At 39.0% G+C, this 16,897-nt stretch overlaps 1 protein-coding gene across 1 annotated transcript; it reads left to right on the top strand.

Moving 5' to 3' along the window:
* The first annotated feature begins 4,390 nt into the window (after positions 1–4,390).
* Positions 4,391–16,478, top strand: LOC110045982 (putative G protein-coupled receptor Mth-like 12). Its single transcript, XM_020751646.2, has 7 exons — positions 4,391–4,490; positions 6,573–6,813; positions 8,237–9,558; positions 12,080–12,214; positions 13,030–13,160; positions 13,656–13,818; positions 14,836–16,478. Exons 1-7 carry the CDS (start codon positions 4,427–4,429, stop codon positions 14,991–14,993), a joined length of 2,214 nt encoding a protein of 737 aa, XP_020607305.2. The 5' UTR covers positions 4,391–4,426; the 3' UTR covers positions 14,994–16,478.
* Positions 16,479–16,897: the final 419 nt, after the last annotated feature.

The raw sequence follows: 16,897 nt of genomic DNA, 5'->3' as shown, positions 1-16,897 counted from the left end.
GGAATACAAAATGGTAAGAGTTTATTTCAGCGTAGTGATAAAAAAAACCAAAGCAAATGCAAATTACTTTGGACACTCAAGTAAAAACCACTCTCAAAGGACAATTTGTTCATTTGTCCGTCTTTAAGGCCAGGTTTTAACGAGCGTGGGAAGGGTGTTTTTCACTGCGGATTTCTGTCTTCAACAGTTGACTTGAAACTTTGTATAAGCTTCCAAAAAAATGCCATCATTTACCTTTTCAATTTGCCATGGGCGATATATGGTTGTTTGTCTTCTTCTTCGTCTCCTTCTCCTTTTTGGTGATCCGAAAAACACGTCAAAACGCTTTTCTGTTTACATTGTGACCAAAACAAAAGAATAAAGCGCGCGCTGTTATAAACCAATCAGGTGTAAGGTCCACTTCTTTTGTGCGCGAGCACGAACGTTAAATAACGAATTATTTTTCTGATAAAACTGCATCGTTTGTCTGAACTCGTTTCTCAAGTAGAAAACATTCTGCTCCCAGGGAATATGTTTATTTCCATAAATATCAGATATCACTGAAAAAACAGCAGCAGAGGAAAGTGTCGTTGAAAAAAAGCTAAAAAAATGAAACGGGTTCTTATTTGGAATATTTCGTCTGTACAGTGTATCGAGTGTCAATAACCTGAAATAAATCAAGGGATTTATAGCAGTGTTAACCTTGGATCAGAACGCCAGATTGTAGGTAAGAATAGAGCGACACTGCCCGTAAAGAGCATCACCCCTCAAATAAGCGCTACCATCGAAAAAGCGCCCCTCCCGGCGGGCAAAGTTAAAATAAGCGCCTCCCCTCGAGTACTGAGACAATAAAGGATGCATAGTTTTGGTCGTGTTTAACTGCAAGCAACTCATGATTATCGACTCATTAAAGCACTGCGAATTGACCGTCGTAACGGATGGTAGTGAAGATCTGCTGAGTTATTGCCTAAAGCCCGCAACCTCGTTCCCAGGGTCTTTGGACCCTGGGAACGAGGTTGCAAAGCCCAACCAACTTTGTGCAGCAGGTGAAGACCGGCTGAAAGGGCTACATTACTAGTTCTTTAAGAGGGAGAGAAAGGATCCCTCTGAGACTGAGACTTCTGGGGGACTGAAACATACATATATTACAATTTGGAAAAATTAAGGAAGCCCCCCCTCGATTAAACGCCTCCCTCGAATAAGCGCCTCCCGTCTTCTCTTAAATTTGAAATAAGCGCCCCGGGTGCTAATTCGAGGATTTACGGTATCTTGTTCCTGTACGGCTTTTCCCAGGCCTTCACCATCAATTGCTTCGTCAGTAATTGTTTTACTAGACAGTCTCTTAGCTTTAGTAGCGAAATTACAAGACGTGTGACGACAAGTGGGAGTGTTTCCCGCGCAACAAAGAAGAAAGTAAACTGAATCTTGATTATCGGTTGTAGGTTTACGTCGATAAGTTTAAAATTAGAATACAAGTGAACTAAACTATACGTCGTTAGGTAACAGTCGACTAAAGCCGCATGGCTTCGATGGACAGCATTGTGGTAGTTTTCGCGGCGATGTATATACATATGTAACTAATCATGGCAGCTAATGAAGAACAGCGCGATAAACGCACCTGTTTGGAGGGACTTCTGCTGCCACGATCACTTAAGGTTTTGAACTGCGCTTTTAAGCTTAATTCAGTTAAAATGCAAATGTTTCTGGTTGATTTAAAAACATAACACAAAAACCTCCATATAAAAGTCCTTAAGCTCATGATCAGGTGCACGTATGGTTATTACTCTTCAACGCTTGGAGCGGTCTCACTACGGAGCCAAGTGACCGTATTTCACATCTCATATGCATGGTGCTAGTTAGTGAAAAATTTTAGTTTAAAGCTCACCAACTAAGGCTGCTACGAAACAATTTTAATGATTTTTAAGCAACAGCTGAAAGAAATTTGAAGTCTTCATCCGAAAGGCGTTAGTTAGAAGATGAGGGGTGTTCGTTTCAGTGTTTAGCCATTTTGGCGGGAATAATGCCCGCCACATTATTTCAGATAAAAACTCCCGAAAAACGTGTTCGGGATGTGGTGAGTACCCGTAAAGCTTATGGGAAAAAGCGACGTGATTTTCGCTGACATGATACCAGTGCGAGTTCACCCCGGTTTGCGGTTGTGGCTCTGTAACACGGTACGTGATACCAGCTTAAAAGGGAGTTTAAGAAACCACGGCAGCGACGCCGAGGACAGTGTCGATAAAAAAAAACGATTTTATATTTTACCTACGAATCTCGCGATACTCTGAAGTCATTTACTTTGTTTATCACTGCCAAAACTATCCCAAAACTAAATCCCGAACACAGCGATAAATTTGAATTAAAAGTTTAAAACACTGACCGTTGGTGGTTCACGTTCTCCAGACAACGCAGAATTTGGTCATTTCACGTTGTTGTTTTGCAGAGGACGGCAAAGAAATGTTCTGATTTATAACACACGTGTACAGCCATTGTATTGTTCATTAAATCTTTTGTTTGGTGACGTTCCCATTGCCGTTGCCGTTGCCGTCGTGGTTTTCTTAAGCTCCCTAAAGTGAAATATGGAACGAGTCATATATCTCAGTGCGATTCAAGATTTTCGCTCCGAAACGAAAATCCGAATTAGTGCATGTCATGTGACGATGAATGCCCAATCCCATCTATTTAATTAGTATCACATCAGCTGTCTCGTGGCTGAGTGGAACGGGTAGTGCATCGTGGTGCATGTGTAGCCTTCAAGGTAGTGTCAATGAGCTACGTTAGAAGTGGCAAGCGTCCCTTCGCGTCGAAGCAATAGAAAGTTAGCAATCATTCTCGCGTAGAACGAGCACCTCTTCTTATCACACGCAAACACTTTCTTAGTTATGGGTTTACCATATTTGACATATTACCATATTTGACGACCAGCGTTTGCTAAAGACCTCGTAAACTGTTAATAGACTTTTTTAGCTTGGCAGTTTGTTGCCCCATTTCAGAGCATGTGATGCTACTCTTGAGAATTCTTGCTGGCAAATTTTCAAATAGTCGCGTTTAGGTGAATGAATAATTTTAAGATGGATTAATGAACAACTTTCTAGTGAATATCACATGGTCTGTACTGTGAAAACACACCGCCCAAACTAAGAAGGTCCATTACATTACACAGCAGCTGGCTGACTCTGTAGCCGCGTTTGGACTCGAGTCGTTTTTCGATGCTTGCCTTTTCACCGTTGTATCTATCGCCGTCTTAATTTTAACATACCGTATAGTTTCTGCCCGTAAATGTTAATATTTTTGGGATTTTTCCGTTGATTCTACACTCTTTTTCATTTTATATATAAGAATATTGTTTTTCCGGCCCAAGCTGAATATTCTTATTTCTCTGTCGAGTTTAGTCTGAAAACATTCTTGTGAATATTTTTTGATTATGGCGTATGACATTTCGGTTTTATTGACTTTGATGGAGTCGAAGTAATTAATTTGGAGCCAGCCTGCTCGTTATGATGTACATAACTTCTTGCAGAAATGTTGTTAGCATCGAGCAAACGGCTTGTGCTGTTACTGTTGTTTTTTGGCTAGTTTTGCCGTTTAGAGGAAGAATTTTACGCGGTTTCGTTAAAAACCTATGATTGTATTGCATTTACAAATTTTCAACGCACGAAATTATAGCGTTTTCAAAATCTCAGCCTCGAGCTTATTCTTAAATTATTCTTAAAATTTCGCAAATTTCAGCCTCGGCTCGATATTCTTACAAAATATATTCTTATACTGAAAATAAAGATGTATCATTATCATGGCCTACATCACTCAGTCTTTAAATTTTTCTACTGTATTTATTCAATTTTATTTTACTTTATTCTTTGTTGCAATTGTCAGTGAATAAAATTCACTATTGTGATGTTAAGTTAAGTTGGCAAACATATGTTTGTTTATCTGATCTCTACGCCAAAGTTTGGCTTTCAGTTTCTCAATGCAAGTACTTTCATGGTCAAAGACTTTGACATGTAAAAATGGCTTAATAGCTATATTTCTAAAGACACGTGCATAAATGACAATGGAACCTAAACATTTTAAAGTAGAATTGGTGTTTCTGACAGGTCACGTGACATGTCACGCGACGTTTAGCAGAAAATAGCCATTATTAGAGGAATTGGTGGCGCGTTTTAGAAATATCATCCAACAAAAACGCGTTTTAGATGCAGGTCAGTTATATCCATCCCTTCCCACGTTCCTAACAACAACAACAACAACAACAACAACAAAATGGTACGTGAGCTGCTTATCATGTATTCTCCTAGCTAAAAGCTTACCAATTATACCACCATATGGTATTGCATGACAATTGACCAATGGGCCCGTTATCACCGGGTTAATAAGATAACATGTCAATCTATATATGAATGCATTAAGTTTTTTCTGTTTTCAGAACTCCAATACATACACGTATAAAATGAAGTTGGCCTTCGTTGCCTTGTTTCTCCTTCTTACTGATTACATGGAGTCAGCAGGCACAAGTAAGTTTTAAAGCTCAGTGTGTTTCTTTATATTGAGTATGATTCTTTCCTCGTGTACTGGTAAACAGAGGAATAGGCATTTTATTTTCCTTGCTTAGGAGTCTTTCTTTAGCTGTATGTAGTCATGGTATCGTTGGGTTTTTTGAATCAGTTATTCTGCATCAGTATACAAGCTACAACTGAAGCTAGGATTATCGCGGATTTCTTTAAGGAAAATGTTGCCATTCACTTCGAACGAAAATGGTTCCATTTGAACATCAGAATGTGTAGGTAATTTGGAAACGTATTGAAACATGTTTGCAAATGGTCGACTACGAAAATGATATTATCAAAACTGAAAAATCCTCTCCCAAGTGTACTTATTCTACTGAAATACTTGCACGAAGGCGATATGTAAATAAATGAAAAAGTGACGAGAAAAATAGGGATAGTGCAGAAGGAGTAGACCATATGTAAATTTTTACGTTGACTTGATGCATATCAGTCATGTTTCTTGCTGGAATGGATTGCTGAGGCGACCAATATCCACACAAATGCATGGGAGTCCGGGTAGTTACATTGACATTTTTCGCGTCATTAATCATTCATAACGTAAAACTCGAATTGTTCCAATCTAGAACAATTTGATGCTCCTGTCGTGAAAATTGATAAAATAAAATAACAATTAAAATAACAATTACACATGACAGCCCACATACAAATACCTTCCTTTGTTTTAAAAAGTAAATTAATGAAATATTACTTTGAAATTTTGGGCCGAATGTATAACAAGGTTCCAAGTGAATATTTATTTTCTTAGCATTTTATTATGGACACACAGTTCATCTCACACAGAAAAGTTCTCCATACAACACACTGTCTGAATTGATTATTGTTCAGCCTATTCCGACGGAAGAGGGAGGGTGGGTGGAGGGGGGGGGGGGGGGGAAGGGAGGCTCCCGGTGACCTAAGCTGTTTTCTGTTGTTGCTATTGTTTTTGTTATAGTTTGTTTAAATTGATTTTTATTAGTTTTGAGACATTTTTGTGTCTTTCTGACATTTCTAAACTATCAGATTATTCAAGATGGAGCTGTTTCAGATATCCCGACATTATCACCACTTGATATGTCCCGATCATGCCATATTGCTAACCTTTGGTGAAACATTTTAATTGAGACGAATTCCTCTCAGTGTAATTATCATTGCTTGAAAAATGTCCTTGAAGTTACGCATGTGGGTGTTTAATTAACCCCCCCACCCCGACAAATGTTTGGAGGAAAACTCGGTCAGGGAACTCACATGATTATAGTGACGTCATCGTTTTCAAAATGCTCCACTTTCAAACCGTTTTCCGTCCGCACTAAAACGCTAAGCCGGCGTTTTCAATTTCCTCCGGTTTGACTGAAGATCTTGTTCGAGACCTTTTCGTGGCGGATTAGCTAGTGTGGACGGTAGGCCTAACCCTAGAAATAAAGCTGCGTCTTCAAATTTCTCCAGCGTAGTATGGGCGGAGCCTAAAACGGAATATCTAATAGTGAAGGCGGAATTAGATATGCCTGTTCTCAATTGAACAAATTGACGTCAGTTTTTTATACGTCTGTCCTCTTATTGATGATAAATTGCGTCATAACATTGTCAAAGTGGTTGTGGAACCACGAACCGCAGGCGAGTGGTTCTACAGTAAACTTTGACAATGTTATGACGAGATTTATCACCAATAAGAGGACAGACACATAAAAAAACTGATGTCAATTTGTTTTTTACAATAACAAGACCCCAAAATGGTCAAATGCCGGGAATAAATGAGGGGAAAAGACGCGTAAACTTGCCGTAAATAAAGATAAGTGAATTTTATTCAAAATGACGCGAACATTGTCAATAGCTTTTCTCGCTCTTTGATTGGCTACTTAAAAAAGTCCATAAAATCTCATTGGTTAACAAGTTGACAATTTGGCAGCTGAAAGTTGAACTTGAAAGCTTGGATAAATTAAAATTTTATCCGTCTGTACTCTTATTGATGATAAAAATGAGCCAATCAGCGCGCGAGAAATTAGGCAGCTATTGCTGTATTTTAAATTGTGATGCATTGTATATTCCTTACAGTTGAAGATTTGGTTGTCCATTACTACGACAAGAATATCAGCACAATTGACCTTCTTAGAAGACTGAACATGAGTCACGCGCGTTTTGATGTGCAAGATATTAAATGTCATTTGTTTAAATACTCGTGTGAGACAGTATGCCCTTTACAGAATGAAGACCAGGAAAGAATGGACCGCAAGGCGTGTTACTGCGATAAGTTATGTGTTGAGCTTGGTGACTGCTGTTTTGACTACTTCTTAAGGTTAGTGGGTAAAAATGATTATCTTTCCGATAGTGATATAACTTCAATATAGTTTGGATATCATAAATATTCTTGTTCTTTGGCCATTTCAATTTCAGAAGGAAAAGAAAAGAAACTTCTCAAATGGATTAATAATTCATTAAGTTAAAACAAAGAAAATCACAACAGTGAAGGAGGTTTGGATACCCGGTCTTAATTAGCATAGATTTTGACGATGTTACTTCTCCGTTTACTCCTTAGTTTTTGTTTCGATTGAGCATATATATCAAACACTCGAGACAGTGGTTTATTGGCCATCCAAACACCTCGAATTTCGTCAAAAATACTCCGCTGCGCGTCGTATTTTCAACTCTCTTTTCGGTGTTTGGATATCCCGATGAAACACTGTCTCTCGTGTTTGATGCATTACATCAAATGGGACCATTTTGAAATCCTCGCTACTGGAAAGTCAGACTTGCATTGTAAAATTAAAAAAAGGCTACTGATCAGTGACTTAAAACCCTCACTTAAAGAAAACATTGGAAGTGATGAGAAGCTGTTTCTTTATTAATCTCTACCGGAAGTATCTACTATCGGAAGTATCAATTTTATCAATAATTTTTAGCTTGACACCGGTGCCTCGCTTTATTTTTAAATTTATAACTTTTTGTTAGACAGTTATAACCGTAGCTTCTGAAGAAGAGACTCTATCCTTAAGGCCAGGGAAGCTTTTTTAATTTAAAAAGGCAGAACAATTGATCCCGATGGTCTGAACATCCGTGAAGAAACATATTAATTGTTTCCTTCTATTATGTTCTTTTATTATTTTATTTTACTGTGTGCTTATCTTTAATTTACACTGTCAATTAGTTTTACGTATTTCCAGTATTACGAAAATTTGCTACATAAAATCACGTCCCTATGTAAAATTCTCATTGTACCTGAAGAAGGCTGGTTTGGCCAACCGAAATATAGCACACCTTCAAAAATAATCCTACGTTGTATCGGTTTCTGCTTTTGTATTCTTCATTTTATATGTGAAGCCGATTAGATCACTATTGATCCAACGTATACCAGCAGGATCATCGTTCCGGTAGCTCGCTTAATCGTTTTATAGTCCTTCTGAAGATGTATGTTGTAACATATATACGAAACGTCAAGTTAGTACAGTCAAGATTTTTAGACCATGCGTTTTCCATTTGAAATGTTTGTAACCACTGTTTGTTTCCTTTTCCTTCTGAAATAGTTTGGTAGCACCTGTCTTTTTACAAATGACTTATCTAACAGTTGATTGAAGTTTTTTCCACCGAGACTGCTAAGCAGTGATGACGCGCTCTCTTTAAGCTACGCTACGCGGAACAAGTCGGATTTTCTTACTTACCTAATGCTTTGACTTTTTTATGATTTCGTAACTAACGACAACTGTTGCTATTGTTTTCCGAAGGTGTAGCGCTGCCAAAACAGCCGGCAAGCCTTGGGTTCCTAAATTAACCTGCGTAACCTGCAGTTATAACCAGCTGCCGCTCATTACAGATAACTATGGTTATGTCATGGTAAGTAGCTGTCCACAACACAACACCGACAAGAATCTGGAATCTTTGTGTACATCTCCTAAAGCTGACTTCTTTGGAATGCTGCCTTTGTCAGACTTGCAAAACAGGACAACATACAAGAATGTATTCTGCACCAGTTGTAATCAAGCCAGGAACCTGACGTATTGGATTTTTTCTGCCTCGTGCGAAGGTTACAATTCTAATGACATTCCAACAAACAGATCGCTGATGCTGGCGTTCATAATGACGAATTGTCAATGGGATTTTGAGCCACCCCGCGGTCATAGTGAAAAAGTGTGTCTAGCCGTAAAGGAAAATTGTCCAGATTCAGAACTTGTTGATGAGGAACCACTGCTAAGAGATTTGTGTTCATTTTACTCCTTTCCAGTCTGTCCAGACTTCCAACCAAAGAACCCGCATTGCGATATTTGCAAAGGAAAGGACATAAGCCAGTATTCATGTATATGCGGAGAGTTTGGCCACATTGGACGCCCTACACCCCCGTCTTTGAATATCTTGTTTGATTTTTCGTCCTCTTCTCATTCGGTGGAAGTGGGAGAAAGGAAGAGCGTTGTAAGGAACAAAGTGTGCGCTGGGGGTTCCGTATTTGACCCCTTCAAGGAGGAATGCGTACAAATTCATGTACCCATGTCAGTCCCCGAAAGGCCTAACATAAACACTAGAGGCTCAATAAACGGACCATCTATTAAGGGTTTTCCAGATGGAACTTTCATCAATTGTTCCTATGTCAAGATGAACATCAGTGCGGTAACTATTCTGTCTAACGGCTCGATTTGGATTCCTTTACACAAAAGAATATACAAAAAGGAAAGGTACGCCATCAATGGCTCGGCACTGCTCCTTTGCGCAGACTTCAAACGCAATTACACTGAAACCGAGACGCTTGTTTCCATGGAGATAACACCACTTCAGATATTAACATACACGGGCTGCACCATCTCCATGATGTCTTTGATTTCCCTCCTGGGTATCTACATTGCTCTGCCGGAACTCAGAACATTACCTGGAGAGAACCTCATGAGTCTATCATGTGCAATGCTTTTGTATCATATCTTCTTCTTATTGACCGGTCAGACGGACAAACCAAATCTTTGCATGGCGGTATCAGTCCTGCTTCATTACTTTTTGCTGTCTTCATTCTGCTGGATGGGCGTGATGGCTTTCGATGTTGAAAAGACATTTGGAGCAAAAGGTAACTGATTTTATATCGTCCCAGTAGTACAGTAGCGTAGATTTCTAATGAGGTGATCACCCTTAATCATTGACTTCCAGATCTATCCTGTGCAAAGCACAATTCAGTGCAGGAGGGCATGTGTCAAGCATGAAATTAAATTATCTCGCTTTGCTTTCGAAAAGGGGACCTAAGGGACCGTTCATTTTTTATGAGGGAGTGGGGGCTGGTGGGATTTGGGAAGCACCATTTAAAAATCGCATGACCCCCCCTCAGCCTACCAATTTTTTCACATGGCCCCCCCTTATAGCGGTCATTTTTTGGGATGACCCCCCCCCAAAAAAAAATTGAACAAACAATATTTAGATTTCAACTTTTTTAATATTTCTCTATTATCCCCCTACTTCACGTTATTGTGCTCACTATGAAGACAATATTTACAATCTCTATACGACAGGGAGCTGTTGTTTAAAAAACAAATCAAAAGAAAGAGAAGTCAATCTCGGATCTCCTAGTTATGGCTCGCCCTGAGCGTGTGGCATTTGGCCTCTCATTGGCATCTTCCTCATCTGAATTGATGAATGCAAGAATGACGTCACTTGAGTCATCTCCTCCCCCAGAGTCAATGGCATCACTGTCATACTCATCATTGTCACTTTCATCCGTCCTGGCATTTCTCAGTGTTGGTTGGCCAGCTCTGAGAGGACTCTTCTGCTGTAAGCATGAATGTCTTACAATTGCCTTTACTTTCTCACTCTTGCTGCTTTTCAAATGCTGCTTCAGCCCGTGGTGGTTTGAGTACTTGTTTAGTTCTGGAACATGTAGCTTTATAAGCTTGGTTAGACCTTCGCACAACTCAGTCCAAGGATAATCCTCCTCCCTACTTAACTTTGCCTTTTCTTCTGCTCTCTTTTTCCTTTTAAATTCCAGCACTTCAAGATGCTGAAGATAATCCACCACAAACTTCGATTTGAGAATAAACTTATCTGCAAATAGAGCAACGCTCTCTGGGTCAGATAAAACCAGCCTGCCACTTCCATACTCTTTCTTCTTTATATTGTTAATCCAATCGGGGAAAGAGCGCATTACTACATGAGCATCATGAAAGAGGCTCATTCCAAAATGCGCAATAATGGCGAAAGCGACAAGTCGTTTAAGAAAAGGTTTACAGCTGGACGATCCAGGCAGTTTGACATCTTACAAGCAAAAGAAGCAATTTTTCTAGGTGCGGATGGCTGTTCAGAAAGGGCGGGTGAGTTTTCCATGCAAGGGTACCAGTTGAAGCCCAGTGATGGAAGAAAACTGAACTTCTCCATCAAAGAGCACAGAGCAATGGTGGAAAAGTTGAATGTCATATTGAAAGCTGTAAAGGAACACGATTCCACACTCTTTCAGTCCAATGGGCTTGCTTTAAAGCAGGGCGAAGAATTTGCCCACAGTTTTAATGTAAAACAGATCAAATGTACAGAAGCTAAGTTGATGAAGGTCACGCAGGACATGGAAGCACTAGAAAATAAGAAGAGCAATTATAACAGCATATTCAAAGGCATACTCAAACAGCACATCAACAAAAGGAGAAGGAAAAAAGAAAACCGCAGAAAGTCAAATGAAAGAAAGAGGAAGCGGACTGAAAACAACGTCCAACGAGTTTATGGAATCTGTGTTGGAAACCCGCTAGGAAATGATCTTCCACAATGCCTTGTGTACCCTCCTAGAACGGCCGTCCCGGAAGAGTGTCTTAAAGTTGAGGATGTTGCCACGTCGATATTTAGAAGAGATGGGCCATACATCGCCCAGCTCTTGGAAGGGAATTATTTCACCAATGCTGCAAGAAGCAGAATCACCACCAACCTTGAGCGGGAAGTCAGAGATTATGTTTACACCTTCATGTACCCTGAAGAGTACACTCTGACGGAAAGCATTGCTGCTTCTTGCAGCATTGGTGAAAGAGACTCCCATAGCAGCCCAAGCGGCGACGAAGAACTCGACGACAGCGGAGATGAAGATGAGTGCCGGTGAAAGTTGCATTCGAAAATAACAGTGTTAAATACTTCTTTTCAGTAGCTACAAATGCTTTTTATCGCCAAACGTTTTTTTAAAGCAGAAGGAAAGTTTGTAATAAATTTGTATCCTGCCTTCTATGTTTATTCTATAGCAATTTTTTTGATATTCAAACATTATGCCATTTTAAAGTTTTACTAAAATATTTCACGTGACCCCCCCTTTTTCCCTTATTTTTTTGGGATGGCCCCCCCTCGAAAGCCATTTTTTTTCGCATGCCCCCCCCCCAAATCCCACCAGCCCCCCCTACCTTATAAAAAATGAACGGTCCCTAATTATATGCTCTTCTCTAAAACGGGCAATAACAGCGATGAAACATACAAATGCTTCAATTATATCTTGGATAAAAAGGTAGGGTTAAATTATACAGTAAAGGACTGAAGATAGTCAATAAGCATGGCAAGACAATTATTCTCCACATTCTCAAGCTTGTTTGCTAATTCTTTTTTTGTGTTTTGTTTTTTCCATCAAATACATGTAGGAAAAGCCCGACCTCGTCATGATGACAACAGAAAAACGTTAGTAAAATACAGTATTTTTGCCTGGATCACACCAGCTGTGATCGTGATTACTAGTGTAACTCTCGATAAAACAAACACTGTCATCATTGGATACGGTGAGTTGAATTATAGATTGAAATATGATCAAGTGAGATGTTAAAAGATTTAGTCATATAGCATGCATCTTTTCCGTGTTGCTCACACCTATCGACCAATGAGCGCGCGCGTAGTGTTTCAGTCCTTCTATAAAATATTAAGGTTAAGAGCGTAAAACAAGAACGAACCGAATGCCAAAAAAAGGCTAATGATAAAAATGTTCAGGTTAAAATCATAGAAGACAAGTGAAGATGAACAACGCGTCCGCTGAAATACAAGCCTGGGCAGTTAACTTGTGTTGTGAAAAATGAAGTGTAGTCTACTCGGGATGCGGAGTACCCGGGGGGGGGGGGGGAGAGAGAGACCTCCGTATGAAAAAGTCGGGGATGCTAGTCGTAAAATTTGAAATAAACCCTAAAGGAGACCAAGCTGGGCATAAGCTTTATTTCAGGCCCCCAAAAGATATCACTTAAAACGGAATAGGTTTCCTCTGTTCAGGAAAGGAGACCGCGCTAGTAGACCGTTTTCGAGAGAACGGCAGAAGTCGAGCCTAAAAACGGAAATAAGAGCGTTTATTAAGTATTCTTGTTTCTTCGGTTGCACCCTTAGAGATACTTTGAAAGCGAAAAATAGTGGCGTTTCGTCATGAACAAACAAAGTGACACCAGAATCCCTGATTTGTATGCCCCTAGGTGAGATGAAGAGCATTCCCGACATTTTCATTTGGGAGTCCAAGTATACCAGGGACCAAGTATACCAGTTAACAGCCGCATGAATTTGTTCCCGAACTTATTCAATGTTTTAAGTATTTTTTTTCAAATTTCCCCCTCACTAGCTGAAGTATTCTGCTGGATTTCGAATGGGAGAGCACTGCTACTGGTTCTTGGTGTTCCTGTGGCTATGATTTTGTTGTTTAACGTCGGGGCTCTTACTTTGACGATGATTTCTATTTGGAAAGTACAAAAGGTACTATTAGAATGTTTTTGTTATTATTATTATTATTATTATTATTATTATTATTAAATGCCGCTGAAAGTGAGTAGATGTAAGTTAGGTTAATCACAGCTGTAGGTAAATAATGCCAAATGAGCTTGATCTAATTTTGTATACATAACTAAGTAAAGAAATTTCCCTTAAATTTGCTCAGAAAGCTTCTTACAGTAGTTCTATTGAATTTGCCGCAAATGATAAATTTAGCAAAAAATGATCAATTTCTTCGTTTGCAAACTGACTCGTTTCAAGTCATTCATACCAATACTAACTTTGGCAAATCATTCACTATCAAATAACTATAGCTTGTTCTGTGGTGACGTGATTTCGGAACGATTAATACTGAACTTAGTATTAGCAGTGATTATAAAGAATTCTTGACCACATCAATTTACATTTTTTTTACTGCGTTGAGCTAAAACCTCCTATGTCAGGACCGTTCTGTCTGTTATTTCTGCTTGCCTCACACAGACCACCCGCCGCGTGACAGATCAGAGTAACCAGACCTGCCTGCCTATCCTGTACATCAAACTGTCATCAGTAATGGGATTTACCTGGATATTAGGCTTTATCGAACCATTCACGAAAGTCGAATTTCTTGCTTATCTCTTCGTCATTTTAAACAGTCTTCAAGGTAAGTTCTAGCATTGTGGTGAAAGAGGTCTACTGCATTAAACTGTATTTTTTAAATCAGTCTACTCAGATAATACTAACTCTGATAGAGCATCTTTCATTTGAGCTTGCAAAGTAATTTATGTTCGTTTGCTTTTGTTCTGTACATCGTGCGATTAGCTTAAAAAAAGATACTCGCGCCACTTTGTTATCCAATCATCAGAAGTAAAACCAAAACCAATCTTAACTATAGAGTAGTTTAATTTTCATTGAGTTTCGCAAAGGAATTCGCTTTGCATTACTACTGTACCCAATAGAGGTTTTGCTCGGCAGCCAGGTCGCATGGCAGGAACAATAGATTCTTTTTCCTTTGGGAAAAAATGTTCTTTCTAATTCAAAACATTTTTATTGTTTCTGCAATGCAACATGGCTGTTCTATAAAACCTCTATTGGCTTACAAAACTCGCGCCACTTTTTCATCCAATTAGAAGTAAAACCACAATCGTGACTTGTTCGCACACGTTTTCCCGCGCCTCGCGTCAGCTACATGTAATTACTTCGAGTTTTGATTGGTTGACTTGTCTGTGTCCTTTGTAATTGGCCAGAGTGATTACTTTGGTTTTGGGTTTACGACACTCAATTGAAAACCACTTTGTTCAGTGCTACACTCAATTGAAAACCATTCTACTGATGCTGGTTTTGACCTACATACCTACTGCTACTATAAATTACACAATAGACTTCATCGTCTCATCAAATGATTAATTATAGTGATTAATTATAGCTTTCATAACTAAGTCCCATACAGCAAAATGACCATTATACAATGCAGCTACCTCATTGGCTAATAATTATTTCTTTATTCATTCATGTGTTCATTTATTTATTTATTTATTTATTTATTTAGTTCGTTAATTGGTTAGTTAGTTATTTTTATTTCCTGTTTATGTATGAAAAAATATCTGTCCACAATAGGTAAGGAAACATATGAAACTGTCCACTTTGCTAGTGTGTTTACTCGGATGAACATTTCTTTCAGGGTTCTTTATCTTCCTCGCTTTTGTGGCAAACAAAAGGACGTTGAACAAAGTGAGAGCTGGCTGGATGGCACGATTTCATCGATTGGGAAATACAGATACGGCCACACCCCAGTCCAGAGAGACCCGCCCCAGCGAGCTCGTCACGTCGACTTTGTAGTTTATTTGTGACAATTGAGTTTTGCACGTTTGTAAATTTAACGGCGTCGAAAGGAAAAATTGTTGGTAACGTTTCCTAAAATTTAACTGAGAACAATTTGGCGTAAACTCGATTTTCCAATGGCAAGTTAATGCTAAGCTCGGAGCAGTTGAATAAGAAAAGAATGAGATTTTGAGGCCGTTTTTGAACGCCCAAGACAAAAATAATAATATGTTTATTCAAACCTCTCGCAGTACATAAGTAAGTACTGGATTACAGGTTTGGTCAGCAGTAAATAATACCAATAATTATACCTCAATATAAATATGAAAGTCACGGATGTCAAGCAGTAGTGTCACAACCGAGGCACACTTGTTTGTGACGAAGTCACCAAACCTATTGGCGGCACGGACAGTTAATTAAATTGCTAGGTCTCAAAAAAAAAAAAAAAAAAAAAAAAAAAAAAACAGTCATGCGGAAGATTTGTGAAAGCTGTGACTGAATTTTTTGACGTTAGAATATCATTTATAAATAGCTAGGTTACCTTGGTAATACAAAATAATCTCGTCCAAATTGTTAAAAGAATTACCACCAAAATGTTTTTTCAGGATTTCGGATCTCACGCACATAGAGATGTGTTTAGTCTGTCTTTTTAAGCTACATGCAACCGCTAACAGAATTGTAGAGGCTCTGCTACAAGAATTATGTTCTTCCTAAAAAAAAGGCATCGTCATGTACTCGTTTTGTAATGATTCTCTCGTCAGTAGGGTTGTTAGTTGAGTTACCGATTGCGAATGGATATTTACATGAAGAAAGACCAGAATACCTCTAATGAAAAGACAAACAATTGATATTTTACTGAACGAAGAGTAACCATTTGCAGTCTCAAACCAGTGTAGGTATAGCTGAGATCTTTCAATTTACATAATTTTACCTTTAGCTAGAACTTGCGCTGATTATCAATTAAATCTCTGTTGCTATTCGTTTCATTTGCTTTTTGTTTTGTTAGTGGTGCGCATGCGTTCAGACTGAAAAATCAGGCGTACACATGCTAGATGATCATGACGTCATTCTTGTGACCAAATATCCTCGCTAGACTGAAATAGAGAATTTTACCATTGATTGTACGTAAATTTTGTCTGATCCAAACTGAGCTCTCAGTATGACATAAATTGCTTCTCCGAGAATAAAGAAAGACGACAACGTCTTAATGAATGACCCAACGCGAGATCATATGAATCAATAAATATATTTTGTAACGTTTCGCTAATTACACTGGAGTATGTTCACTATGTATGGTTTGTGTTAACTGTAGAAGTATTTTAGGCGTGAATCCCTAAGGGGCTAGTAGGCTATTTAAGAATTTGTAAGTTATGCAAGAGCCACTCGAAGGCATCTCTTTCAACTTTGCTTTTTAATTCTTCTGTTTATTCACTGCTGTATTTTCTTTATGATGATGTAACGCTCGCTGTATCCTGCATCAATAAACGAAATGCCCGCCCCTGATGCTGTGTTTGTGTTTATTAAGATTAGTTACAAAATATTTTATAATCGTTTCAGGGTGATTAGAGTATAAATAGATGGATGTCTCCACCCACCAACCAGCCATCACACCCACCCACCATAAACCAACCTGCCAAACCACCCACCCACACAACAACCAACCAGACCCAGTTAAGACCCAGACCCAGACCACCATCCGATTTTCTCGCGTAGGTTTGACAACGATAACTGAAATAGCTGTAAACGAAACAAGAAAAATCACTAACTCGAATTAACCTAGTTTCTCTTTCAGACTGTAATGTCCGCAAAATGTGATAAGCGCGCGCCATTACTTAATCGCTCGCAAAATGGGGTTCAGCCAAGACCATCCGTCAAAAAGACATCGCGGTTGGGTATGGGGCGGGGAGGGGATTGTATAAGTA

This window comes from Orbicella faveolata, unplaced genomic scaffold (assembly GCF_042242905.1).
Source record: "Orbicella faveolata isolate gen_17 unplaced genomic scaffold, um_ofav_v1 contig_12, whole genome shotgun sequence".
Lineage (NCBI taxonomy): Eukaryota > Metazoa > Cnidaria > Anthozoa > Scleractinia > Merulinidae > Orbicella > Orbicella faveolata.
This window is presented reverse-complemented; position numbering and strand designations above follow the sequence as displayed.

Coding starts and splice junctions, on each gene's coding strand:
- LOC110045982 (XM_020751646.2), top strand. CDS start 4,427: ATGAAGTTGGCCTTCGTTGCCTTGTTTCTCCTTCTTACTGATTACATG. Junction 4,491..6,572: donor CATGGAGTCAGCAGGCACAA/GTAAGTTTTAAA, acceptor TATTCCTTACAG/TTGAAGATTTGGTTGTCCAT. Junction 6,814..8,236: donor TGTTTTGACTACTTCTTAAG/GTTAGTGGGTAA, acceptor TGTTTTCCGAAG/GTGTAGCGCTGCCAAAACAG.